Genomic DNA, 24,313 nt, shown 5'->3' on the forward strand with positions numbered 1-24,313 from the left:
TCTAATTGCACACAGAGTGAGTGCAATTAAATCTAGAATTGGCTTCCTATATCGCAACAAAGCATCCTTCACTCATGCTACCAAACATACCCTCGTAAAACTGACCATCCTACCGATCCTCGACTTCGGTGATGTCATCTATAAAATAGCCTCCCTACTCTCTCTACTCAACAAACTGGATGCAGTCTATCACAGTGCCATCCGTTTTATCACCAAAGCCCCATACACTACCCACCATTGCGACCTGTACGCTCTCGTTGGTTGACCCTCGCTTCATACTCGTCGCCAAACCCACTGGCTACAGGTTATCTACAAGTCTCTGCTAGGTAAAGCCCCACCTTATCTCAGCTCACTGGTCACCATAGCAGCACCCACTCGTAGCACGCGCTCCAGCAGGTATATCTCACTGGTCACCCCCAAAGCCAATTCCTCCTTTGGTCGTCTTTCCTTCCAGTTCTCTGCTGCCAATGACTGGAACTAACTGCAAAAATCTCTGAAGCTGGAGACTCATATCTCCCTCACTAGCTTTAAGCACCAGCTGTCAGAGCAGCTCACAGATCACTGCACCTGTACATAGCCCATCTGTAAACAGCCCATCTATCTACCTACCTCATCCCCATACTGTATTTATTTATTTATCTTGCTCGTTTGCACCCCAGTATCTCTACTTGCACATTCATCTTCTGCACATCTACCATTCCAGTGTTTAATTGCTATATTGTAATTACTTCGGCACCATGGCCTATTTATTGCCTTAACTTACCTCATTTGCACTCACTGTATATAGACTTTTTGTTTTCTTTTGTTCTACTGTATTATTGACTGTATGTTTTGTTTATTCCATGTGTAACTGTGTTGTTGTATGTCTCGAAGTTGCTATGCTTTATCTTGGCCAGGTCGCAGTTGCAAATGATAACTTGTTCTCAACTAGCCTACTTGGTTAAATAAAGGTGAAATAAATAAAATTAAATAAAATGCAACTTTTGCAACATTTTTACTCATGAACTTTTTTTAGGCTTGCCATAACAAAGGGGTTGAATACTTCACTCAAGACATTTCAGCTTTTCATTTTTAAACATTTCTAAAAACATAATTCCACTTTGACATTATGGGGTATTGAGTGTAGGCCAATGACACAACATCTCAATTGAACCCATTTTAAATTCAGTCTGTAACACTACAAAATGTAGAAAAAGTCAAGGGGTGTGAATAGGGTTGCACATTTTGGGAAATATTCAGAGGTGTAAACTTTCCGTGGGAATTAACGGGACTATATGGGAATTAACAGAAATATATGCAAATTAATATTAAATCCATTTAAATGTCGATGTTTTTTTAATTGGATATATTTACCATATCATATGGAGACAGAAACATAAACCTTTTACCTTATCAAATTACTAAATCCTTCCAATAGAAATGTCAAAAAAACTATTTAGTTATGAATTGAACTTTAATTAAATGAGTTGACTCTTCACATGGGATGATTTCACTGAACAACAAAAGAAAGGGAATATTGAATGATCCCCAATGATCCATCGCATCTCCCAAAAACGTTTTCAACATACATCTGTAAAATGATAGTCTAGAAACGAATGCTTTGGTTGTCTTCCTCTCAGGCTTCCATGTCTTCTTCCTGGACCTCAATGTCCACCTCTTGAACATCAGACTCTGAGGCCTCATCTTCACTGTCACTTTCCAACCTTGTTGAGGATGGCTCGTTGTCAGGCTCAAAAAGCCTCAAATTTGCACGATTGGCAACCAATTTTTCAACCCTTGTATTGGTCAGCCTGTTGCGTGCTTTGTTGTACGTGTTCCAAACAAGGACCAGTTGCGCTCTGAGGCGGCTGATGTTGGTGGAATTTGGAGGATGATGGTGGCAAATTTGGAGGATGATGGTGGCAACAGGGGAAAGAGCCTCAGATCCACAAAGTCCCTTCCACCAGGTGGCTGATGGGATATGTTGGCACGACTGCCATATTGCATCTCCATCCCAAAGCACTTTCTTGGAAGTGTACTTCGCCAGACTGCCAAGAACCTTGCCCTCATCCAGGCCAAGGTGGCAAGACATGGTAGTGATGACACCATAGGCCTTGTTGATCAGGATTCTCTTGCCAGCATACTTGGGGTCCAACATGTATGGGCTTCAGGCAGAAGTCTTCACGCTTTTTGATGTACTTCAGAACTGCAGTTTCCTCTGCTTGGAGCAACAGTGAAGTAGGCAGGGCAGTACGGATTTCTTCTCTTACATCTGCGAGCAGAGTCTGAACATCAGACAGGATGGCATTGTCTCCCTCAATCCGTGCAATGGCTACTGCTATAGGTTTCAGGAGTTTCAAGCTGCTTACCACTCTCTCCCAAAATACATCATCCAGGAGGATCCTCTTGATGGGCTGTCCATATCGGCAGACTGTGATATGGCCATTTCTTGGAGACTCTTTCCCCTCCAGGAGACAGTCAAACATGATGACACCACCATCCCAACAGGTGTTGCTGGGCTTCTTCAATGTGATGCTCTTATTCTTCTCACTTTGCTTGGTGAGGTAGATTGCTGCTATAACTTGATGACCCTTCACATACCTAACCATTTCCTTGGCTCTCTTGTAGTGTATCTATTGTTTTCAGTGCCATGATGACCTTGAGGAGCAGATTCAATGCATGAGCAGCACAGCCAATGGGTGTGATGTGAGGGTAGGACTCCTCCACTATAGACCAAGCAGTCTTCATGTTCGCAGTATTGTCTGTCACAGGTGCAAATACCTTCTGTGGTCCAAGGTCATTGATGACTGCCTTCAGCTCATCTGCAATATAGAGACTGGTGTGTCTGTTGTCCCTTGTTTCTGTGCTCTTGTAGAATACTGGTTGAGGGGTGGAGATGATGTAGTTAGTTATTCTTTGCCCACAAACATTTGACCACCCATCAGAGATGATTGCAATACAGTCTTTCTCTATGATTTTCTTGACCTTCACTTCACTTGAACCATATCTACATGTACATACTACCTCAATAAGCCTGACTAACCAGTGTCTGTATGAAGCCTCGCTACTTTTATAGCCTTGCTACTGTATACAGCCTCGCTACTGTTTTCCACTGTCTTTCTACTGTTGTTTTTATTTCTTTACCTACCTATTGTTCACCTAATACCTTTTTTGCACTATTGGTTAGAGCCTGTAAGTAAGCATTTCACTGCAAGGTCTACACCTGTTGTATTCGGGGCACGTGACAAATAAACTTTGATTTGATTTGAACTCTGCATCCAGCAAATGAGTAGATAAAGCATGTCTCGTTGGAGGGGTGTATGCTGGGCGAAGAACATTCAGAAATCTCTTCCAATACACATTGCCTGTGAGCATGTGTATGAGGTGAACCAGTTGCATACACAGCTCGAGCAAGACATTCATCAGCATTTCTCTGACTAAGTTCCTCCATTGAGTCAAAAAAACCTCTGATTCCAGGAGGACCATGAGTTGCTGCTATCGATAAGGTGTCTGATTCATAATTTTCACCTCGAATAGAAGTAGAGGGACTTTTGTCAGAGGTTGGTTGCTGTCAGCGCTGAGGGAACTTTATGCACTTGGCCAGATGATTCTGCATCTTCGTTGCATTCTTCACATGTGATTTGGCACAGTATTTGCAAATGTACACAGCTTTTCCTTCTACATTAGCTGCAGTGAAATGTCTCCACACGTCAGATAGTACCCGTGGCATTTTCCTGTAAAGATTAGAAAAAATGTGTAAAAAAACAACAAATACAATACTATGTACAAATAGTTAAGCAGTTAGATTAACCTCTCTGGGCTAGGTGGCACCAAATCGTCCCACCTACGTAACAGCCAGTGTAAACCCGTGGCGCGTTATTCAAATTCCTCAAAAATGCTAAAACTTCAATTTTTCAAACATATGACTATTTTACACCATTTTAAAGACAAGACTCTCGTTAATCTAACCACACTGTCCGATTTCAAAAAGGCTTTACAACGAAAGCAAAACATTAGATTATGTCAGCAGAGTACCCAGCCAGAAATAATCAGACACCCATTTTTCAAGCTAGCATATAATGTCACAAAAACCCAGAAGACAGCTAAATGCAGCACTAACCTTTGATGATCTTCATCAGATGACACACCTAGGACATTATGTTATACAATACATGCATGTTTTGTTCAATCAAGTTCATATTTATATCAAAAACCAGCTTTTTACATTAGCATGTGACGTTCAGAACTAGCATACCCCCCGCAAAGCTCTGGTGAATTTACTAAATTACTCACGATAAACGTTCACAAAAAGCATAACAATTATTTTAAGAATTATAGATACAGAACTCCTCTATGCACTCGATATGTCCGATTTTAAAATAGCTTTTCGGTGAAAGCACATTTTGCAATATTCTGAGTACATAGCTCAGCCATCACGGCTAGCTATGTAGACACCCACCAAGTTTAGCCCTGACCAAACTCCGATTTACTATTACAAAAGTTTGATTACCTTTGATGTTCTTCGTCAGAATGCACTCCCAGGACTGCTACTTCAATAACAAATGTAAACCCACAGTACTCTGACCAGCCACTATCCAAACGCGATAAAGTGTTTCAGCCAGAGCCTGCCTCGATATCCTTCAGCTTTTTCCCGGGCTCTGAGAGCCTATGGGAGCCGTAGGAAGTGTCACGTTATTGCAAAGATCCTCAGTCTTCAATAAAAAGAGCCAAGATAAAACACACCTTGTCAGACAGACCACTTCCTGCATGGAATCTTCTCAGGTTTTGGCCTGCCATATGAGTTCTGTTATACTCACAGACACCATTCAAACAGTTTTAGAAACTTTAGGGTGTTTTCTATCCAAAGCCAATAATTATATGCATATTCTAGTTACTGGGCAGGAGTAGTAACCAGATTAAATCGGGTACGTTTTTTATCCAGCCGTGTCAATACTGCCCCCTAGCCCTAACAGGTTAAACAACTCCTTTGTAAGATAAATGTTTTAAAATGAAACGTATGGAAATAGGTGAATTAACACTCCTCGGTTAGCATGCTCAAGCAAGCTAAAACCCACATTGTAGCAAAAACTAACTAGCAGAAATTGTTAACAAGTTAGGAATTATTTAAACACAATTTCCTGGAGGCTACTATTTACTAGTTAACAAAAAATCATGTTTGTCATATAAAATACACTGCTCAAAAAAATAAAGGGAACACTAAAATAACACATCCTAGATCTGAATGAATGAAATAATCTTATTAAATACTTGTTTCTTTACATAGTTGAATGTGCTGACAACAAAATCACACAAAAATAATCAATGGAAATCCAATTTATCAACCCATGGAGGTCTGGATTTGGAGTCACACTCAAAATTAAAGTGGAAAACCACACTACAGGCTGATCCAACTTTGATGTAATGTCCTTAAAACAAGTCAAAATGAGGCTCAGTAGTGTGTGTGGCCTCCACGTGCCTGTATGACCTCCCTACAACGCCTGGGCATGCTCCTGATGAGGCCAACTCCTGGACAGTCTGTGGTGCAACGTGGCGTTGGTGGATGGAGCGAGACATGATGTCCCAGATGTGCTCAATTGGATTCAGGTCTGGGGAACGGGCGGGCCAGTCCATAGCATCAATGCCTTCCTCTTGCAGGAACTGCTGACACACTCCAGCCACATGAGGTCTAGCATTGTCTTGCATTAGGAGGAACCCAGGGCCAACCGCACCAGCATATTGTCTCACAAGGGGTCTGAGGATCTCATCTCGGTACCTAATGGCAGTCAGGCTACCTCTGGCGAGCACATGGAGGGCTGTGCGGCCCCCCAAAGAAATGCCACCCCACACCATGACTGACCCACCGCCAAACCGGTCATGCTGGAGGATGTTGCAGGCAGCAGAACATTCTCCAAGGCGTCTCCAGACTCTGTCACATCTGTCACATGTGCTCAGTGTGAACCTGCTTTCATCTGTGAAGAGCACAGGGCGCCAGTGGTGAATTTGCCAATCTTGGTGTTCTCTGGCAAATGCCAAACGTCCTGCACGGTGTTGGGCTGTAAGCACAACCCCCACCTGTGGACGTCGGGCCCTCATACCACCCTCATGGAGTCTGTTTCTGACCGTTTGAGCAGACACATGCACATTTGTGGCCTGCTGGAGGTCATTTTGCAGGGCTCTGGCAGTGCCCCTCCTGCTCCTCCTTGCACAAAGGCGGAAGTAGCGGTCCTGCTGCTGGGTTGTTGCCCTCCTACGGCCTCCTCCACGTCTCCTGATGTACTGGCCTGTCTCCTGGTAGTGCCTCCATGCTCTGGACACTACGCTGACAGACACAGCAAACCTTCTTGCCACAGCTCGCATTGATGTGCCATCCTGGATGAGCTGCACTACCTGAGCCACTTGTGTGGGTTGTGGACTCCGTCTCATTCTACCACTAGAGTGAAAGCACCGCCAGCATTCAAAATTGACCAAAACATCAGCCAGGAAGCATAGGAACTGAGAAGTGGTCTGTGGTCACCACCTGCCGAACCACTCCTTTATTGGTGGTGTCTTGCTAATGGCCTATAATTTCCACCTGTTGTCTATTCCATTTGCACAACAGCATGTGAAATTTATTGTCAATCAGTGTTGCTTCCTAAGTGGACAGTTTGATTTCACAGAAGTGTGATTGACTTGAAGTTACATTGTGTTGTTTAAGTGTTCCCTTTATTTTTTTGAGCAGTATATATTCACCCCACCCAGTATTGTAATCAAAACTTACCAGAACGCATGTAGTTCTTGGCTCAGACAGTGTTGTAACGTGGGCTCAATAGCATCTCATTAGTGTGCAAGATCTTGAGAATCAGCTGTACATGTGATGGAAGAATGCACTGTGCATGCAGAGGATTGCAATTCCATTGAATTGGGGATAGTGTAACCAAAATATGCCACAAGACTTAGAATTGCCTTATGTGTATCCCACAAAAAAGGTTCACTGTTATAAGCTAACTTTTTTGATGAATTTAAGCAAAATTCCCCAAATTCCCGGGCTTAACTTCCCATGGAAAATTTCCAGTATGATTCCGGAAATTTACCGGAAAGTTTCTGACTCTTTTGCAACCCTAGGTGTGAATACTTTCTGAAGGCACTGTATAAAGTTTGTATGTGAAAACCATTCGTAAAAAACACCAAACTTGAGCTGCTGGTGTTGGCACACGCTATAAAAGAATCCAAGATGGCGTAGCGATCAGACGTCTTTTGTCCCTGTCTTGTCATGTCCCATGTAAATATATTTTTTCAATCTTTTCTTTGCATATCTTTTTATATTTTTTTCTAAAACTCAACTTCAAAACACTCTCCTGCAACCCGCCTCACCCAATGTGGTGCGGATCTGTCTTTTTCGAAAGTATTATTCACCTCGTATTCGGAATCCCCCAACAGAAGCTAGCCAGCTCACTAGCTACTAATAAGCTAACCACTGCTAGCGGTCATCAGCTGACCTTTAGCTCGGAAAGCTCTCACCAGTTTGTACAACGCGACTCAAACCAGAGCATACCGGACATATTTTCTCTCCATATCCCCGGATTCCTACCGCAAGCTCTGGACATTTACACCTGGATCTTCCCAGCTAGCTAGCTGCTATCCGAGTACTGGCTAACGTCGGTCCCGGAGCAAGCACCAATTAGCCTGGAGCTAGCCCATGCTAGGCCCTTTCTCCCGTCTAGCTAAAAGAGGCCCATCAGCCACTCCTGGTCTACAATACCCGGACCCCTTCTACTGCCGGTACGGAGCACGGAACCCCGCCGATCCTTCACGACTGGACTACGATATAATCTGCTCGAGGGGGTACTCAACTGGCCTCTACATCGCGACCACCCCTGAATGCCCATCCGATAGCCGCGGCCCGCTAGCTGCTAGCGGTCTAGAGCATATTGGACTGTTAGCTGTATAGATCCATCGGCTAATTTCTTGGGCCACTATACCTATTTTGCCAATTGGACTTGGACCCCTCTGATAGCTTTGCTAGCCCCGGTCTGCTGACTTGTTATCCCCGGCCTGCTAGCTGCCTGAATTGCCGTGTCTCCAGCCAGCCCGACCACTCACTGGACCCCTATTGATCACCAGGCTACGCATGTCTCTCCCTAATATCAATATGCCTTTTCCATTACTGTCCTGGTTAGTGATTATTGTCTTATTTCACTGTAGAGCCTCTAGCCCTGCTCAATATGCCTTAACCTACCATTTAATTCCACCTCCCACATACGCGGTGACATCACCTGGTTTAAACGTCTCTAGAGACAATATCTCTCTCATCATTACTCAATGCCTAGGTTTACCTCCAATGTACTCATTTACCTCCAATGTACTCACATCCTACCATACCTCTGTCTGTACATTATGCCTTGAATCTATTCTCTCACGCCCAGAAACCTGCTCCTTTTAGTCTCTGCTTTGAACGCACTAAACGACCAGTCGTGATAGCCTTTAGCCGTACCCTCATCCTACTCCTCCTCTGGTGATGTAGAGGTTAATCCAGGCCCTGCAGTGCCAAGCTCCACTCCTACTCCCCAGGCGCTCTCATTTGTTGACTTCTGTAACCATAAAAGCCTTGGTTTCATGCATGTTAACATTAGAAGCCTCCTCCCTAAGTTTGTTTAATTCACTGCTTTAGCACACTCTTCCAACCCGGATGTCCTAGCCGTGTCTGAATCCTGGCTTAGGAAGTCCACCAAAAACCCTGAAATTTCCATCCCTAATTATAACATTTTCGGACAAGATAGAACTGCCAAAGGGGGCGGTGTTGCAATATACTGCAGAGATAGCCTGCAGAGTTCTGTCTTACTATTCAGGTCTGTACCCAAACAATTTGAACTTCTACTTTTAAAAATGCATCTTTCCAGAAACAAGTCTCTCGCTGTTGCTGCTTGCTCTAGACCATCCTCTGCCCCCAGCTGTGCCCTGGACACCATATGTGAATTGATTGCCCCCCATCTATCTTCAGAGCTCGTGCTGCTAGGTGACCTAAACTGTGAAATGTTTAACACCCCGGCCATCCTACAATCTAAGCTTGATGCCCTCAATCTCACACAAATTATCAATGAACCCACCAGGTACAACCCCAAATCCGTAAACACGGGCACCCTCATAGATAGTATCCTAACCAACTTGCCCTCCAAATACACCTCTGCTGTTTTCAACCAAGATCTCAGCGATCACTGCCTCATTGCCTGCATCCGTAATGGGTCTGCAGTCAAACGACCACCCCTCATCACTGTCAAACGCTCCCTAAAACACTTCAGCGAGCAGGCCTTTCTAATCGACCTGGCCCGGGTATCCTGAAAGGATATTGACCTCATCCCGTCAGTAGAGGATGCCTGGTTATTCTTTAAAAGTGCCTTCCTCACCATCTTAAATAAGCATGCCCCATTCAAAAAATTTAGAACCAGGAACAGATATAGCCCTTGGTTCTCTCCAGACCTGACTGCCCTTGACCTCCAGAAAAACATCCTGTGGCGTTCTGCATTAGAAACTTTTCAGGGAAGTTAGGAACAAATATACACAGGCAGTTAGGAAAGCTAAGGCTAGATTTTTCAAACAGAAATTTGCATCCTGTAGCACAAACTCAAAAAAGTTCTGGGACACTGTAAAGTACATGGATAATACGAGCACCTCCTCCCAGCTGCCCACTGCACTGAGGCTAGGAAACACTGTTACCACTGATAAATCCACTATAATTGAGAATTTTAATAAGCATTTTTCTACGGCTGGCCATGCTTTCCACCTGGCTACCCCTACCCCGGTCAACAGCCCTGCGCTCCCCACAGCAACTCGCCCAAACCTCCCCCACTTCTCCTTCACCTAAATCCAGATAGCTGATGTTCTGAAAGAGCAGCAAAATCTGGACCCCTACAAATCAGCCGGGCTAGACAATCTGGATCCTCTCTTTCTAAAATGATCTGCCGAAATTGTTGCAAATCCTATTACTAGCCTGTTCAACCTCTCTTTCGTATTGTCTGAGATTCCCATAGATTGGAAAGGTGCCGCGGTCATCCCCCTCTTCAAAGGGGGAGACACTCTAAACCCAAACTGCTACAGACCTATATCTATTCTACCCTGCCTTTCTAAGGTCTTCGAAAGCCAAGTTAACAAACAGATTACCGACTATTTCAAATCACACCGTACCTTCTCCGCTGTACAATCTGGTTTAAGAGCTGGTCATGGGTGCACCTCAGTCACGCTCAAGGTCCTAAACGATAACATAACCGCCATCGATAAGAGACATTACTGTGCAGCCGTATTCATCGACCTGGCTAAGGCTTTCGACTCTGTCAATCACAACATTCTTATTGGCAGACTCAACAGCCTTGGTTTCTCAAATGACTGCCTCGCCTGGTTCACCAACTACTTCTCTGATAGAGTTTAGTATGTCAAATTGGAGGGCCTGTTGTCCGGACCTCTGGCAGTCTCTATGGGGGTGCCACAGGGTTCAATTCTCGGGCCGACTCTCTTCTCCGTATACATCAATGATGTCACTCTTGCTGCTGGTGATTCTTTGATCCACCTCTACGCAGACGACACCATTCTGTATACTTCTGGCCCTTCTTTGGACACTGTGTTAACTAACCTCCAGATGAGCTTCAATGCCATACAACTCTCCTTCCACGGCCTCCAACTGCTCTTAAATGCAAGTAAAATGAAATGCATGCTTTTCAATCGATCGCTGCCCGCACCTGCCCGCCCGTCCAGCATCACTACTCTGGACGGTTCTGACTTAGAATATGTGGACAACTACAAATACCTAGATGTCTGGTTAGACTGTAAACTCTCCTTCCAGACTCACATTAAACATCTCCAATCCAAAATTAAATCTAGAATCGGCTTCCTATTTTGCAACAAAGCATCCTTTACTCATGCTGCCAAACATACCCTCGTAAAACTGACCATCCTACCGATCCTCGACTTCGGCGATGTCATTTACAAAATAGCCTCCAACACTCTACTCAACAAATTGGATGCAGTCTATCACAGTGCCATCCGTTTTGTCACCAAAGCCCCATATACTACCCACCACTGCGACCTGTACGCTCTCGTTGGCTGGCCCTCGCTTCATACTCGTCGCCAAACCCACTGGCTCCAGGTCATCTACAAGTCTCTGCTGGGTAAAGCCCCGCCTTATCTCAGCTCACCATAGCAGCACCCACCCGTAGCATGCGCTCCAGCAGGTATATCTCACTGGTCACCCCCAAAGCCAATTCCTCCTTTGGCCGCCTCTCCTTCCAGTTCTTTTCAGAAAACCAGGTGTTTTAATCAGCGTGTGCTTACTTAGCTTACGACCTTATGCTGAAGATAAGCAGAGTAAGGTGTTGACATGACCAATGCCATACTCTGCCTACTGCCATAATCAGTTTAATATCAAATGATTAGGAAGCACATAAACATACGGAGGACCAATGATATGTACTGCTTGCTTAGTTTCCTCAGATTGTTGCATCACAATTTTAAATGCCAATCAAATGTGTCACTGTATCTTTCTATTCAAACATGCCGATATACCATCATTACTGTGGTGTGGTTTGGACAGGTTCACAGTTAATGACCTTTCTATGACCAGAGAGAGGGCAGGACTCAAGTGGTGGGGGGCTGCTGATAACACAGTGCTAGTTGGAGATCTGGTGGTGGAGCCAAAGAACAGATGGGAGTTGGATGTGGCCTCCACTGCTGAGGCCGTCCCCGGTGTACGCACCTCCTACATACGCCTAGGGCTGTGTGAATGGAGCCTGTCCAGACTTCTCCTGGCATCGAGAGGAACTCATCACCATCTGCCTCCCGGGACAACGACTGACCTCCCTTACACAGACCTCCTTCCACCTCCCCTCTCTACTCATTAATGCAGGCAGAATGGGAGACCATGGTAAAAAAAAGCCTCCACTGTAATTAAGAAATGTCAGGGTGTCTGTTCAATAGGTTTTTGACAACCTTTGACATAGACTTAGCCACTCTTTTATTATGCTGCCAGTTTCCATTTTCATGACGAGGGGAAACTTTATTAAACAAGGAGGGAACACGTCTTGTCTGTGTATAATGTCAACATTTTCTAACATAACACACATTATAGTGTGTATTTGGATAGTGAATCCTGTGAGGATAATTGAGTAGTCTTAACTACCAGTGTGTGCACTGAAAAGTGTGCAGGCCCTAAACTACCTTTGCATCCACCCAGAGGAGGCTTACGGCGCGGGGCACAGTTGGCTCTGCAGACACCAGTCATACAGCAGCATTGCTAGCTACACACCTTACACCCTGCTCTCTTGGTCTTCTTTCACACTTGAGGGGAGAGCAACACCAGCACTCATTATCAATCATAAGCCGTGTTGGGGAGCAATAATTAGGCATTCCAAGGGAGAATGTGAGGGGTAGGATTAGGAGGAAATGCAGCAACAACGGGGAATTCAAAGGAAACAGGGGGAGGCTAATGGAAATGCAGCAACAACGGGGAACTCAAAGGAAACAGGGGGAGGCTAATGGAAATGCAGCAACAACGGGGAACTCAAAGGAAACAGGGGGAGGCTAATGGAAATGCAGCAACAACGGGGAACTCAAAGGAAACAGGGGGAGGCTAATGGAAATGCAGCAACAACGGGGAACTCAAAGGAAACAGGGGGAGGCTAATGGAAATGCAGCAACAACGGGGAACTCAAAGGAAACAGGGGGAGGCTAATGAAAATGCAGCAACAACGGGGAACTCAAAGGAAACAGGGGGAGGCTAATGAAAATGCAGCAACAACGGGGAACTCAAAGGAAACAGGGGGAGGCTAATGGAAATGCAGTGGTGGGACAAGACTCTTTATTGTAAAAAATAATAATAAATAAAACATTAAAACATCCTATTGTGGAAAAAATGTATTAGGTATCCATGTTTGAGTAAAGAAAAAAGCTTGAATCTATGTACCTCTTTATACCAGCGGTGGCTTGAGGAGTTTTAAGAGCACACATTGGCAGTAGGAGGGATTCATACAGGCATCAGTCAACTCCATAGGAATACTGGATGTGTGGGAGAACGTAATATTAATCATAAATGGGGACCCATGTAAGAACCTCCTTTAGACAGTTGCATGCATCTTTGGGGCAAAACAGATGGGGTTGGCTTTGAATCATAGGACTATTCACAACATGTAAACAATATTTAATCTCCAAATGTTTATTGAGAACATAAATACATTTACACATTAAGCACTTGTTGTCTCTCAAATACACTATATATACAAAAGTATGTGGACAGCCCTTCAAATTAGGGGATTTGGCTATTTCAGCCACACCCGTTGCCGACAGGTGTATAAAAAAATCAAGCACACAGCCATGCAATCTCCATTGGTTGATTGAGCCTGCTGTCTGATATAAAAATGAATGGAGTAATGTTTTGTAGCAATTGTTGTGGCCTTTGTGTTTTTCGCCGATTGCCCCCTCACGCTAGCAGAGAGTAGATATGGTTGTCCTTATTCAACAGAGTCACTGGACTTGTCTCATCGAAGTTCCCATAATTAGCTAAAATGGCTGCTTCTGAGGATTCCTCTTACACCCTTTTTAAAAATGTTATTTTACATAGGAACATACAGCCCTATTTATTTGAACCGGAATACACTGAAGAGGAGTTGAGACCGTGAGAAAAAGTAATTGCGAGACCAGCAAGCAGCGGCGGCAGCCTAGAGCAGCGGTTACCAATAGTCCAGAGAAGTATTCTTCTGGTGTTCAGTCAGACAACCGTTATTTTACACTAACTAGTGTTGCAATCTATCATATACTGTACCATTTTATGTTTTCATGATTCATTATTAGGAGTGAGTCTGTTTTCCAAAGATAAAATTACATTCACATCCTCATACTCAAGTGTACAGTAGCTACCCAGTGTTCCAGAGTCTGGTCTAATGGTAACGTGAAGAGTCCAGACTAAACACTGCCCCTGGTGGAGGCAGGGGTTCGATCCCGAGGTCCCCCACTTTCTTCTGTATATCCCACTCATATCTCTATCGTGTTCCGGTGTATCCTAATAAACAAAAAAACAGTGTAGCTTCCCAGGAGGAACTAGAGCGGCCATTTTTTCAAAACCTCTGATTAGGGCCCGGTGGCTATTTTACACAGCTAAATAAACTGGACGGAAGGGGTGTGTGGAGCTTCTCTGAACGGAGCACTGACCGCTTCCAATGGACGGACGGACAAAACAGATGGACAGACACACGGTCCTGTCCTATGGAAGAGACGGCACTAACAGTATGCTGTTACCACCATCATCATTATTCCTTTTCTGCTTAATCTGACTGGCTCTTTCGATGGCTGATTCTACATTGTAACATAAACAAAATCAATCATTCAGAGCTGTAAAGCTAGAAAGCAACATGTACAGAGGTGACAAAGTACAACGTCCGTACTGTACTGGGGAGGTTACTGAACAACGGCCCATTCCACTTTCACTCTTCATGCAATCTCAACCCCTCACGTAAACTCATTGTTTTTTCAAAACTGTGCAACAAAGTTTTTAGTTTGGAGAGTGTTGTGTGCGGTCTCTTCGTGACTTAAAATACCTTGGTTCAGTATTTCAGTTTTGCGTGTGGTGTAAAACATTTACACTACATTTGACAGGGAACTGTATGCTCTTTGAGAATGTGCCAAGGATCCTTGATAACTGCTGTTCACACTCACAAAGAGCCCCATGAATGATGAAATGCATGCGTAATGTCTAATCTGAAAATTGATGAACAACATTGAAGACTAGAGATATTCAAAATGTGTTGTGAATTGACAAGACCCTTTCCGCCATCCTCCAGAAGATTGAGATAAGATGACAGACGGCTACAATTAAAACAATTCTGTACTTTTATTTAGACAATGGTTATAAAAAAATACAGATTATTTTGAAAATGTACAAAAAGGCAGGCGCCTAATTCTACAGATGTAGGATCTTCATTTGAGCAAGTTTGATACAGCAAGAAAATAATCCTGCAGCAACAGGAAACTGAAATTACTTTGTGGATTATATTTTATGGACATTTGAGTAGGGGTTGATACATTTTTTTGTAAGGTAAAATCAAGTCAAACTTCTAAACGGCAATTACAAACTTTTAAAACCTTTTAAAACCTCAAATACACTACAAGTTAAACATTTCCTGCATTGCAGGAAAGTTGTCCTGCAATCGGGTGATAAAATTAAGATATTACATCTGTACAAAATTAGCAATTCCCTTCGCATGCCATCTAAATACATAAGGGTCATGACCTACTTACAGAAGTTGACTTTTTAACTCCCACCTCACAAAAAAGCCTTTTTCCTCCACATATCCAGCATAGATCAAGAAATATTAAACCCAGCTTCTGTATAAAACTGACCAGTTACAACACAATGCCCAAAAACTGCACAAGATTTGGGGCATGAATATGTTCGCTCTACCTTTGATACAAAATAACTTTTTATTTTGTTATTTGGAGAGTTGGGTAGACAGAAATATAGGTTCCCGCACAACCAGGGGACTGGAGTAGGAGCAATGAACAATACTCTATAAGGCAAACATTTGGACAGCTGTGTGAGATTAGGTTAAAGGTAGACTCATTAATATGACATCATCATACACAGCGGGGGAGGGGGGACTTACAGACCAAAACAACATTCATGTCATGTTAATGATGGAAGAGTCAACGGTGGCAGTCTTGGCAGATTTTAATTCTGATGTTGATGTCTGTAAACTGGAATTCCCCCTACTTACTGGAGCCCTCTCTCCATCCCAGTCCAACCCAGTCGGCTGCCTGATGCCTATTCAACCAGGAAGTGGACTAACAGGCATGACAGTCTATAAATCCCGGGGTTGTTGCTCTACATGCACAATGTAGACAGAGGTTGAAGAGAAGGTGAAGTCTTGCCATGCTCTAGTCTTATCAGATGAGTTGTCAGAGCAGTTTCTAATGGAACCTTTCCCCACCGTTTCCTCATTGCCTGCATGTGTCGTGGAAGGCCTCCAGGGTACGAAAGTCTCTCCAGGTCGGTGGAAGACCCTCCTGCAGGAACTTTCCACAGCGCTGACACGGGGTCTGGAACAGCTTGATGTAGCTTCTTAGCCAGGTCTACCGAGGAGAGCAGAAAAGGGACATTCAGGCAGGAGGACAGTGATATATTTGTCACGAGGATTCACCAATAGACTGATTCTAGTAAAACATCACATTTTGAATCAAAACTCAATGATGGCCACTACAATGAGCTTATGTGCTGACAATGGTGAGAGAGACCCAATGTGGGGGCCTGCGGTTGATCCACTCAGGGGGGTGAAATGGAGCCTCTCCTCCTGCTTGTCCCCCCCCCCCCCCGGTTCTCTCTCCCAGCCAGTCAGTGGGCTCCAGCCAGCCACACCTCCCTCTCAGTCACACACCTGGCAGAACACATTCACTGGCACCATCAATCTAGAGGATTAAACCCGCTCCAAGATTCATCAGCAGCCAGGGTAATGTTCACCACCCTCACTGGGAAGCGTGAGAAAAGACCCATTACAACAATCTCAGGTTAGCTCTGCAACCAGAAGGCTACATACAGTTATGTGTAAGGAGGGAGAAATGTCTCTGCAAGCCTATGGAATAGCAACTGAGAAACAGGTGCAGAAAAGCCATATATGTTTTGACTGTTTTAGTAGCTACTTAAGACGGGACTTAGGCCAACTGTTCCTTTAAACAGGACTGATTGCAGACATACAGTACCTTCAGAAAGTACTCAGTACCCTTTACTTTTAGCTCAGAGAACAGGACCGCTGAATGCTGAAGCGCGTAAAAATCGTCTGTCTTGAGTTGCAACACTCACTACCGAGTTCCAAACTGTCTCTGGAAGCAACGTCAGCACAAGCACTCTGTACATTTAGCTTCCTATCATGACCATCTACTTCTATGAATCTGTACATTTAGCTTCCTATCATGTCCATCTACTTCTATGATTCTGTACATTTAGTTTCCTATCATGTCCATCTATTTCTATGAATATGTACATTTAGTTTCCTATCATGACCATCTATTCTTTTTTATATCAAAAAATGTTTTACCCCTTTTTTCTCCCAATTTCGTGGTATCCAATTGGTAGTTACAGTCTTGTCCCATCGCTGCAACTCCCGTACAGAACTCGGGAGAGGAGAAGGTCGAGAGCCGTGCATCCTCCGAAATACAACCCAGCCAAGCCGCACTGTTTCTTGACACAATGCCCGCTTAACCCGGAAGCCAGCCGCACCAATGTGTCGGAGGAAACACTGTACACTTGGTGACCGTGTCAGCCTACATTACGCCCGGCCCGCCACAGGAGTCCCTAGTGCGCGATGGGAAAATAACATCCCTGCTGGCCAAACCCTCCCCTAACCCGGACAATGCTGGGCCAATTGTGCGCAGTCCCATGGGTCTCCCGGTTGTGGCCGGCTGCGACATAGCCTGGACTCCTGCCCATCTTTCCTATCTGAATATTTACAGCTATTGAGAAATAATCACATACTTAAATGTAATATTGTATTTCACTGTTCTTAGGTCCTACTCTAGCACATCAGAGGTATCCCGCAAGTGTTGCAGTGATCTGTTTTGAACAGATTTCTTTGTAAAGTTTGTGCTAGCAATGAGTAAGTGATTGCCAAATCACTACAAGACAAACATGGAATCAATAAGTAAACAACTAAACCATATAAATACTATTTATAGTGCCTTGAAACATCTCATTCATTCTAAGATTGTCTTAAGATGTATTGAGACAGTCTATAGATGCACCTTGAAGATGTCTTGACTTTTTAGGATGTCTTAAGACGTTTCAAAACATGGTGATGGCTGGGTATGTAGTGATCATGTCTTTCTGGACAGTGTCAAGCTGTAAATGAGGACAGGTCAGTAAAGGAGGCGTCCCACTGTTGGCCCTGAAGCCGAGCCGCTGATCTGTCTGTTTGAAACCCCTCCCTAAAGGATGGCAGTGCTACCTAGCCCCCACACCCTGGCTGGGCCAGATCAAAATAGTATCTCATTGATTTTCAGCACCGGAGAGGAGCGGCTAATCAATCTCCCTCACTTCAGCACTAAGAGCATGGGTCTACAGAGTGGACAGTCGGGCTATTTAAAGACTAAAACATCAAAACACTAATATATAACCCCGCCCTGCACTCCGGGAAGCCAGGAGTAAGAACATCCGATGGTATCTGATACATCACACAATAACAATGACAAGTATTTTCTATGCTTCCTGAGGTACCACCGCTATTGGACTCTATGTGGTGACTGGCTACTAGCTTCAGTGATAGATGGAAGCTTTGTCCAACTCTCAACCAGTAGTCATTCAGTAATAGCCTGACAATTTTCAACCCCCTCCTCCCCTTATCAAAAATGAGTCTCAGAGCTTTAAATCAAATGAGGTACTGTTACAGTACTGTGTGATAAGATGCCTGGACCGACTAGCAATGCAAGTGCAATCCATCGGCTATGTGTACATGGTGAAGATATGGGACAAAAGACAGAGTGGATTATCAAGTAGAGGAGCTCAGACACAGGGTGGGAGAGGGTTATGTAGTTTGCGTTGTGAATGTGCTCACCATGAAGGACCGTACCACCACGTCGGGCATTTGTGGAAGTTGGTAGTGCAGCAGAGCAGTGGTGGCGTGATCCGTAACCTTAGAGAGAAAAGGGGGTTTGTAAAAACACATGAACATTTGAGAACATTCCAATTGTCTCTGCTAAACCTGAAACAATAAAATCACATTAAGCCTGCCAGTTCATTTTCAAATCAATATGGTTTTATGAGCAAGCATTACATAACATAATCAATACAAGCGGTCAAGTAAAACAAGATGTTTTCAAAGACAGAGTACTTATTACTCAACTTTTAAAACAACTAAAAGAGTTCTGGTAGACTACTGCATGGTTGTCATTGGAGCAATACTAATCATAGCGTATACTGTATCCATCTCTCCCTCCTACACATTCACTTGGCAGTGACTGGGTTTCTTATTATTCTTAATACTTTGATCAAAATCAAATATTCATCCCACATGCAATTATCTGCGGGCCATCTATTACGTAACTAAGTTCTTCTGTCGATGTAGCTAGTATTGTTTTATTCTGTGTCCAGTCAATATGTCCATTGCTATTACATTTTTACCATCTGGCGAAGCATGAGGGACACGGCTATTAGCAGCACATGGCAGGCATATAGTACACTAAATGCACAGAGAAAACATATCAAAACAGAAGGGGGGGGGGTTTCTCTTCAAAGAAGATGTAAGGATATGACTGGGCGGTTAACAAAGAGGCTTTGGTGACAAGACACACCTTGGCAGTGCAGTGACAGATGGGAGGGGAAGCTGAGAGGTGCCATCCTCCCTCTCTCTCTCTCTCGCCTTCCTCACGGTCTGTTTGAGTTAGCATTAGGATGAGATCAAGAAATAAACATACTGTGCTTTGAACAGCCAGGGGGCACAAGTGACAATTCTCTATGAAAAACACAATTGGGGGCTCTCTTTCTTTAATGCTGGCTCCATCCCAGTCATTGGTGTGTGTGGCTTTCTGGCTGCCCATATGCTGCCATGGCGATGACTCCGCCTGATGAGATTTTGGTGAGGGAGGATGAGAGGGAAGTGAGGACGACTCATAACCCCCATATGCTCGCCAGAAATGAGTTTGAAATGAAATCCGACCGGAAACAGAGTTCATTTTGGTATGACAGGGCTTGACAAGTGGGAGAGAACACACAGCAACAGCTGGCCTAACAGGAGAGAGACAGAGGGTTCCACAATACGGGGAACTATATGACTACTCGTGAGTTCCTTAGGTTGTGCATTGTATCTCCGTTTAGAGTAAACTTTGAGATAGGGTCTCACCTTTTGAAAAACCTGATAGTTTGACTTTGACCAGATATCCAGCTGAGGAGAGAAAAGGACATTATTCTCATATCTATGTAATCAATCGTACATTTTCAAATCCACACACATTATTTTCTTCAGTTGTATACGATACAAATCACAGCAAGTGTTACTTTTGAGAATTTAGAACAATGAGATTGGAGTACAAGTGTAGTCGTCATCAAGACTGACCTCACCCTTCAAACTCAACTATGGACTTCGAAGCCAGTTCCACTGCATTTTTTTCCAGTTTTCCCCTCTAATCAGGGACTGATTTAGACCTGGGACACCAGGTGTGTGCCATTCATTATCAGGTAGAACAGAAAAGTTGTAAATGAGAACTTGTTCTCAACTGGCCTACCTGGTTAAATAAAGGTGGGGTGAAAAAAAACTAAAAAAACAGCAGGCTCCGGACTTCATTCGGTAAGAATGAATACCTCTGGACTACACCATCAACTTTCACTTAAGTCTATAATCTTTGTAATACCATTCATTAACATTGTATTGATAATTTGATCAGGTCTATATTTTAAGTTCAAATGACTCCTCTCTTCATGCTCCCCTGCTGTTCTGTGACTTGCATGGTCCTTCAGTGAACCGGGAGAGAAGGGCAGGAGATTGTGCGAAGGTCGTCCAAACAGTTTCAAAGGCGATAACAAATCAAAACACTACCCTGAAACTAATATCAAACAGGCCTGGTGTCAGCATTTATTAGAGAAATCGGATTCAATCCCCCTCTGTCCCTTTACCCACTACCGACACACAGAGACCCTTTGAAGGGAAAATAATACAGGATCACAAATTACCCAAGAGATGCCTTCGATAGTCTTTGAAGCCCTCCTTTGATAGTGCAGTTTTCCTTCTCCTTTCCCCCCTCTCTCTGTATGCTAGAAGGTTCAGCTTGCTGCTCCTGCTGCTTCTTACCGTATGATAATTAGTGGAGAAAATGGCAGAAATAGGGATGTTGGAGCCTGAGGGCGGGGGTGCGAGATATCCTAAACAAAACCCTGGCTGCTGTTGTGTCTGTCTAACTCATCCTAGGTGGAGCTTTGGGAATGTCTGGACTTCAAAACATGTTCCATGGAGCACATTATCTCTATAAAGTACCCTGGGTGGTTGTGACAGTTACATATACACTACCGTTCAAAAGTTTGGGGTCACTTAGAAATGTCCTTGAAAAAAAAAATAGCACATTTTTTGTCCATTAAAATAACACCAAATTGATCAGAAATACAGTGTAGACATCGTTAATGTTGTAAATGACTATTGTAGCTAGAAACGGCAGATTTTTTATGGAATATCTACATAGGCCCATAATCAGCAACCATCACTTCTGTGTTCCAATGGCACGTTGTGTTAGCTAATCCAAGTTTATCATTTTAAAAAGGCTAATTGATCATTAGAAAAGTATTTTGCAATTATGTTACCACAGCTGAAAACTGTTATGCTGATTAAAGAAGCAATAAAACTGGCCTTCTTTAGACTAATTGTGTATCTGGAGCATCAGCATTTGTGGGTTCGATTACAGGCTCAAAATCACCAGAAACAAAGGACTTTCTTCCTAAACGCATCAGTCCATTCTTGTTCTGAGAAATGAAGGCTATTCCATCTGAGAAATTGTTAAGAAACTGAAGATCTGGTACATTGCTGTGTACTACTCCCTTCACAGAACAGCGCAAACTGGCTCTAACCACTATAGAAAGAGGAGTGGGAGGCCCCGGTGCACAACTGAGCAAGATGACAAGTACATTAGAGTGTCTAGTTTGAGGAACAGACACCTCACAAGTCCTCAACTGGCAGCTTCATTACATAGTACCCACAAAACATCAGTCTCAACGTCAACAGTGAAGATGCGACTCTGGGATGTTGGCCTTCTAGACAGAGCTGCAAAGAAAAAGCCATATCTCAGACTGGCCAATAAAAAGAAAAGATTAAGATGGGAAAAAGAACACAGACACTGGACAGAGGAACTCTGCCTAGAAGGTCAGCACCCCGGCGTTGCCTCTTCACTGTTGATGTTGAAACTGGTGTTTTGCAGGTACTATTTAATGAAGCTACCAGTTGAGGACTTGTGAGACGTCTGTTTCTCAAACTAGACACTCTAATGTACTTGTCCTCTTGCTCAGTTGTGCACCGGGGCCTCCCACTCCTCTTTCTATTATGGTTAGAGCCAGTTTACGCTGTTCTGTGAAGGGAGTAATACACAGTGTTATACCAGATCTTCAGTTTCTTGGCAATTTCTCGCATGGAATTGTCTTCATTTCTCAGAACAAGAATAGTCTGACGAGTTTCAGAAGAAAAGTGCTTTGTTTCTGGCCATTTTGAGCCTGTAATCGAACCCACAAATGCTGATGCTCCAGATACTCAACTAATCTAAAGGCCAGTTTTATTGCTTCTTTAATCAGCATAACAGTTTTCAGCTGTGCTAACATAATTGCAAAAGGGTTTTCTAATGATCAATTAGCCTTTTAAAATGATAAACTTGGATTAGCTAACACAACGTGCCATTGGAACACAGGAGTGATGGTTGCTGATAATGGGCCTCTGTACGCCTATGTAGATATTCAATTAAAAATCGACTGTTTCCGGCTACAATAGTCATTTACAACATTAACAATGTCTACACTGTATTTCTGATCAATTTGGTGTTATTTTAATGGACAAATAAATGTGCTTTTCTTTCAAAAACAAGGACATTTCTAAGTGACCCCAAACTTTTGAACACACACACACACACACACACACACAGCTGAGTACATCAGACAGCATTGTTCTGGCAGGAGGTTCAGAAGTCTACCATTCATTGGCATAATTAATGGTGATCAAGGTTCTCTGTGGCTTTGATGGCCTCCTAATATTGATGTCAGTTCAAAGAGTCCTCACTCTCTGGTTGAGTGAGGGCGAAACACCAACACAGAGCTACATTCAAAATTAATTAGGGATTAATGTTGAATCTGATAGAGTGGAAATCGTAGAGGAAAGCCAATGTCACCTATCCTTTACAAGTTTTTCATGTGAGTGTGCAAGAGAGGAAGTGGTCACCTAAATTATTCAGCCGTGCCAACAGAAAACTGACAATGAGGAATGGAGGTCCAGACCCTGGATTGCATCGTGTTACGTTAGCAGCTGGAGACCATCAGCCCCCTTGTATAAAAGGCTATATGAGGTCACATAGCCCAGAGGGATCCTTCATTGTAGCCAGGACAGTCTCAAGAAGACTGAAGTAGAGGTCTTCACAGGTCCAATAGACCAGAAACTCCGAGATCTGACCTGGGACCCGAGTGGTTCCTAAATTCAGACTTCAGTCACGGATTTGGGTATCGTCTGATACACTACATGACCAAAAGTACGTGGATCTCGACAAAGGTACTTCTGTATGGACCTCGCTTTGTGCACGGGGGCATTGTCATGCTGAAACAGGAAAGGGCCTTCCCCAAACTGTTGCCACAAAGTTGGAAGCACAGAATTGTCTAGAATGTCATTGTATGCTGTAGCGTTAAGATTTCCCTTCACTGGGACTAAGGGTCCTAGCCTGAACCATGAAAAACAGCCCCTAAACCATTTTTCTTCCTCCACCAAACTTTACAGTTCGGGGAGGTAGCGTTCTCCTGGCATCTGCCAAACCCAGACCCGTCCGTCAGACAGCCAGATGGTGAAGCACGAATCATCACTCCAGAGAAAGCGTTTTCACTGCTAGAGTCCAACGGCGGTGAGCTTTACACCACTCCAGCCAACGCTTTTTCATTGCGCATTGTGATCTTAGGCTTGTGAGCAGCTGCATGGCCATGGAAAACCATTTCATGAAGCTCCCGATGAACAGTTCTTGTGCTGACGTTGCTTACAGAGGCAGTTTGGAAATCGGTAGTGAGTGTTGCAACCGAGGACAGACAATTTTTATGCGCTACAGTGGTCCCGTTCTGTGAGCTTGTGTGGCCTACCACTTCGCAGCTAAGACGTTTTTGCTCCTAGATGTTGCCCCTTCACAATAACAGCACTTACAGTCGACCAGAGCAATTCTAGCAGGGCAGAAATTTGACAAACCGACTTTTTGGAAAGGTGGCATCCTATGAGGGTGCCACATTGAAAGTCACTGAGCTCTTCATTTAGGCCATTCTACTGCCAATGTTTGTCCATGGAGATTGCATGGCTGTGTGCTCGATTTTATACACCTGTCAGCAACGGGGGTGGCTGAAATAACCGAATCCACTAATTTGAAGGTGTGCCCATATACTTTTGTATATATAGTGTATGTTGGCCACAGGTCTCGGGTATGTGCAATTAAAATTGATTTACCGACTGGACCCGTCCTCTTAATTTAATGTGTGAGGTGATGACAATTGTGTGAACTTGTTATCTGTGTCAGCCAATAGCAACTCAATAAAACGTATAGCTTATGTCCAGCTGAAACTGGTTCTGGCCACTCGCCTCACATGCGTCTGCGGCTGTTGATTGCAAAGATGGAGGACATTTTTAAT

At 43.9% G+C, this 24,313-nt stretch overlaps 1 protein-coding gene across 1 annotated transcript in view; it reads right to left on the minus strand.

Moving 5' to 3' along the window:
* Window positions 1–14,805: 14,805 nt before the first annotated feature.
* The window catches only part of med27 (mediator complex subunit 27), a 90,391-nt gene continuing 80,883 nt past the window's right edge, over window positions 14,806–24,313 (minus strand). Inside the window, exons 6-8 of the mRNA XM_045706680.1 lie at window positions 19,818–19,859; window positions 18,534–18,611; window positions 14,806–16,062 (exon numbers count right to left, since the gene is read on the minus strand). Of these exons, the coding sequence (XP_045562636.1) occupies window positions 15,928–16,062; window positions 18,534–18,611; window positions 19,818–19,859 (255 nt within the window). The 3' untranslated portion in view covers window positions 14,806–15,927. The remainder of the gene's footprint in view (window positions 16,063–18,533; window positions 18,612–19,817; window positions 19,860–24,313) is intronic.

The sequence above is a fragment of the Salmo salar genome, chromosome 24 (assembly GCF_965601325.2).
Source record: "Salmo salar chromosome 24, fSalSal1, whole genome shotgun sequence".
Classification (NCBI taxonomy): Eukaryota; Metazoa; Chordata; class Actinopteri; order Salmoniformes; family Salmonidae; genus Salmo; species Salmo salar.